Source organism: Nuphar pumila, unplaced genomic scaffold, assembly GCF_984573655.1.
Source record: "Nuphar pumila unplaced genomic scaffold, dmNupPumi1.hap1.1 HAP1_SCAFFOLD_2161, whole genome shotgun sequence".
NCBI lineage: Eukaryota > Viridiplantae > Streptophyta > Magnoliopsida > Nymphaeales > Nymphaeaceae > Nuphar > Nuphar pumila.
Genome location: NW_028323858.1, coordinates 21445 through 25781, shown reverse-complemented (window position 1 = coordinate 25781; position 4337 = coordinate 21445). Strand labels below are relative to the sequence as shown.

Genomic DNA, 4337 nt, shown 5'->3' with positions numbered 1-4337 from the left:
AACGCTGTCATCGCCGTAGGAATCTCGGAGGAGAACACGGCGGTGGTTGCGGCGGACTCGTCGCTCCTGTCCCACGTGCCATGTGTCCTGTGCATCGCTGTGGGAACGCCGTCCACCATGCGAGTAGGCCTCGGAGGTTTGTCCGAGCGCTCCACCAGAGTCTCCTTCACGAACTGCGACAGCCCATTGCCCATCACCGAGTCCCGTTCCATCTCCCCAAGGCGCATGCCTCCTCCGTTGGCACGGCCCTGCGCCGACTGCCTGGTGATCGACGTCTTGCGAGCCACCCTAGTCGCGGCGACCTTGTCGACGACCTGCTGCTTCAGCCTCATATAATAGGTGGGTGCCAGGCACGTCCCCATGACTTGCTGTACTCCCTGCGTGCCCGACGACATGAGGTCGTCTCCCATGGCGTCGCCGAAGTGCGAGAGGCGCTCAGACACCGAGGCGACGTCGTGCTTCATGAAAGGTGTTGCATCCGTGGCCACGCCGTCCATCACCGTCGCCTTGCAGCACAGAGCCTCCAAGAGATGGCCGCACGTCATTCGGCTGGGGAAGGCGTGTGGATTTATGATGATATCAGGCACCAGACCGTCTTCTGTGAACGGCATGTCTTCCTGCGACAGCAGCCTGCCCACGACTCCCTTCTGCCCGTGCCTGCTGGCGAACTTGTCGCCCACGGTAGGTTGCCGGAAGTCACGCACTCGGATCTTGCACCTGCGCTGACCCCTGTTGAGAGGTATCAGTGCGACACGATCCACCACTCCGTGTTCGGTGACCCGGCGACCATAGAGTGTCCACCACCAGACCGGATCCACCCTGCTTCCTCACTTTGCCTACTATCGCGTCTCCCGCATGGATCTCTGTCTCCTGCATCGGCAGCCCCCCCGCATCCAGGTTGAGGTAGCTCTCTGCCTTCAGCTCCACTACTCCGGCGGACACAGGGTGGGAGAATCGGTCGAGCGTGCCCTCCGCAGACTCCTCGTCGCACGTCAAGAGTTCAACGTGAGTCGAGTGGAACATGCCTCGCTGAACGGACGAGGCGTTGAGTATCACGGCGTCCTCCTGATTGCTCCCTGTGTACGTCATGATGGCCACGATGGGGTTCTCCCCGTTGGGCATGTCGTCCGCCCCCATGAGGGTTCCGTAGCGTGTCACCACCAGCGGCCTCTGAGAATGGTGCAGGATGTTCACCGGGTCCGCACGTGACCTGAAATTGGAGGCGTACAAGCTGGCACATGCAGTAGTCTGCTTGCACGAGAAGATGTTCCGAGGGGCGGCATTGTGGTCGGCGAATGGCGTGAGCAGCGACACAGGGCTCAGCATGGCCGTAGCGTGCATTTCGAGGTGAGTGGTGACGCCCGGTACGATGTCCTCCGGGCGGACGGCGACCCTGCAGCAATCGATCTCTTGGGCTCCACGTACTCCATGGGGGAGGAATCAGGTGATTCATCCCCCTTGCCCCCCACACCGTTTGCCATGTCTTTTGTTCGTACGATCTTTCCGTTATCGTCTTTTGTTGGTGATACTCGACTGTTTGCCGTGTCTTTTGTTGGAGAGTCTCGACTGTTTGCCATGTCTTTTGTTCGTGCAATCTTGCTATTCTCTTTTGTTGAGGAGTCCCGACCTTTTCCGATCATGACTTTGGCTCGTGCTATCGGGGCCGCGTCCGGGTGCAGCAGCGACGTGAACCCTGATTGATCAGAGAACGACCCGTCGGGATTCACGATGAGGAGCGGGCAGGTGAGGCGCCCTCCATCGCAGTTGATTTCTACGGCATTCGACACCCCTGCGATCCAGTGCACTGATGCCCACGGAGAGAGCTTGTGAGCTCTCCTTGCCGAGATCAGCCTTTGTCTGAGCAGTCTGGGGTCCTCGCAGAAGCCTTCGAGCGTTCCATCCACCAGGACCGCCGTACTACCGAGCGATGGTGCCGCAGTCGATAGCTTGGTGGCGCCCGACTCAAAGAGCGTCGCAAGAACTTCTGCGACGTCCACCGTACGCGGTGTTATTCTGGCAAACATCGCCAGCTGCTTCACCAACCCCACGTTGTTGCCGTCTGGAGTGTGCACCGCGCACAGGTAGCCCCATTGGTCACCTCTGAGCATTCTCGGCTCACGATGCTTGAGACTAGCAGGCGCCGGGTTGGTCACCCTGTTCTGGTAAGCTAGAGCGGCGTGAATGGACGCCCTGGGCAGGGTGTGCACAACCCCTTCCTGCTGCAACGAGCCAGGGGACGGCGACAGCCAGGTGCCCCTCAACGCACGCTTCATGAGGTCCGTCAGCACTACCGACTGGACGATCTTGGGCGCCGTCTGCTGCCTCAGGATAGCGGACACCGGTATCGACTGAGCCCGTGTGTCGTTCCACTCACGAGTGAGAGACTGGAGGGTGAGCCTGACGACCTCGGAGTACACGTCTCGAAACATGTCCGAGATCTTTGCCCCGGGACTCTCCACTCTCTTCAAGTACTGCGCGTCCCTGTCGGGCAGCGGCTTTCCAGCAACACATGCCAGCAGCTCCGCGACAGTTCGAGCCAGATGGAGGTGAACGTCACCTTGGGCGTTCGGGAAGACCGATGCCCTCATGACGGCCTCGACTTCCGCTACCCTCAAGGGCTGACCCACAGCCAGGGCACCTCGTGCGTACAACATGGCAGACGCATGCGAATGCCCGTTGTGTCTGCCGTGGACGGCACAAGTCCGCAGCATCTGACACACGCTCTCTTCGTTCATCCCGACACAGAACGCGGATATCGCGCTCATTATGTCTGCGTCGGTCTCCAGACCCACGAGCCTGAACAGCGTGAACAGCGGGAGCGACAGCTCCCCGCGCATGCGCAGGGACTTCGAGACGGACAGCACGACGGTTATAGCTCCATCAGGAGCCACCGCAAACGTGATCTTCCGGGGTACAGGTCCCCCCTAGCTCTGCAGAACATCAGGCCTTCCATACGAACCTTGGCGTATCTCGGGTCCGACTCCGAGGTACGCTCGACCATGAGCTTGTTCATGGCGATGGTGTCCCTGGACGTGACGATTTTCTCCATGCCTTCTATGACGTGGTATCCCCTTTCGTCGTACGGGCATTCCCCTGCCGCGACGAGCTGCTCCGGCGTCATGGTCCGGAGAACACAAGCTTTGCTGTGCAGCATGACAGGTATGGAACCAAGTTTGACTCTCTCGATCACGTACTCTCCGGTGCCTCCCGTGCCGGAGTGTCTGCACTCGAAACTTGCAAAGATGTCCCCACCGTACGTCTTGTCGAGCATGCGGGCCTCGTTCGGCAGCATGTGTCGTTCTTCTGGAGTGCCTGAGAACACCTTGTTGAGCACGATCGTTGGAGGGCCGACGTGCACTTCCAACCTGTGTCCGTCCTGTGCCAGCACAAGAGGGTTGGCCGCGGCTATGGTTTCGGGCATACCGAACTCCAGGAACTCGTCGTAAGAGTCTATGCAGTTCCGAGACCTTGGATATCTACATTCCGCAAAGTAGCTTTCGATGCAGCCCCATCCCACGTCGTCACTCATGGACGTGTATATACATATTCCGGCAGGAATGCTGCGGAAGTCGACTACGACATGAAAGTACGGATGGAAGGCAACGTTGCTACTTCGTGGGACGCTGCAACTATCGCGCACAAATCCGCAAGCGGTATCCCTCCAAGGAAGCTCAACGGCGGTCTGTACACCGGAGAGCCATTCGCTTCCAGCGCATGGGGGAACGTTCCGATCGTCCCCGACGCGGGCTCGATGGTGCACGACGCTCTGAGCATCGGCAACGTGCCTCCGTACGAGGCGAGGTACCAGTACGTGTGTACCCTCGACCAGGGAACTCCGACCCCACTATGCCCGGGCTAGTGGACGACGAGTACATGCAGATGAGCTTCGTTCCGTGCGAGGGGGTGCAATCAGGTGATTGTACCCCCATACCCCCGCTCGGTAAGCTCATACACGACATCAGTTGTGGAGTCACGTATTTGTGTTAGCAAAACGGAAAATTTGAATCTGTACTGTGACTTATGTACTATACACCCAGCAATACACCCACACGCTAATCACCGTCCTAGAAAAGGGGACTAGCCTCCTCTTGATGCTGTTGAAAAGCAAAGATAGCAGCACGAAGCTCATGGAAACCATGTACGACACGATGTGTGGGTACAACTCCGTGCTGCGTGTGTTTCAGAACAAGAACGGTGGACGAGTGTTCAATCCCGAATTCACAACCCTCGTAGAGGACTTCGAGGAGCTTGTAAAGGGGGCTAATGCAGCCATTATCAAGATCAGCGAAAAGTCGTACCTGAAGCGTTTGGTGAAGTGCTCTTACAAGTACGAGGCT

General features: G+C 58.6%; 1 protein-coding gene across 1 annotated transcript; it reads right to left on the bottom strand.

The window, feature by feature from the left end:
* Positions 1–14: 14 nt before the first annotated feature.
* Positions 15–3529, bottom strand: LOC149808813 (DNA-directed RNA polymerase II subunit RPB2-like; the record flags this gene model as incomplete). Its single annotated transcript, XM_089995136.1, has 4 exons — positions 2960–3529; positions 1369–2903; positions 788–1210; positions 15–729 (listed from the first exon to the last, which is right to left on the bottom strand). Coding segments are annotated over exons 1-4 (3243 nt in total), but the record flags the coding sequence as incomplete, so codon positions are not given.
* Positions 3530–4337: the final 808 nt, after the last annotated feature.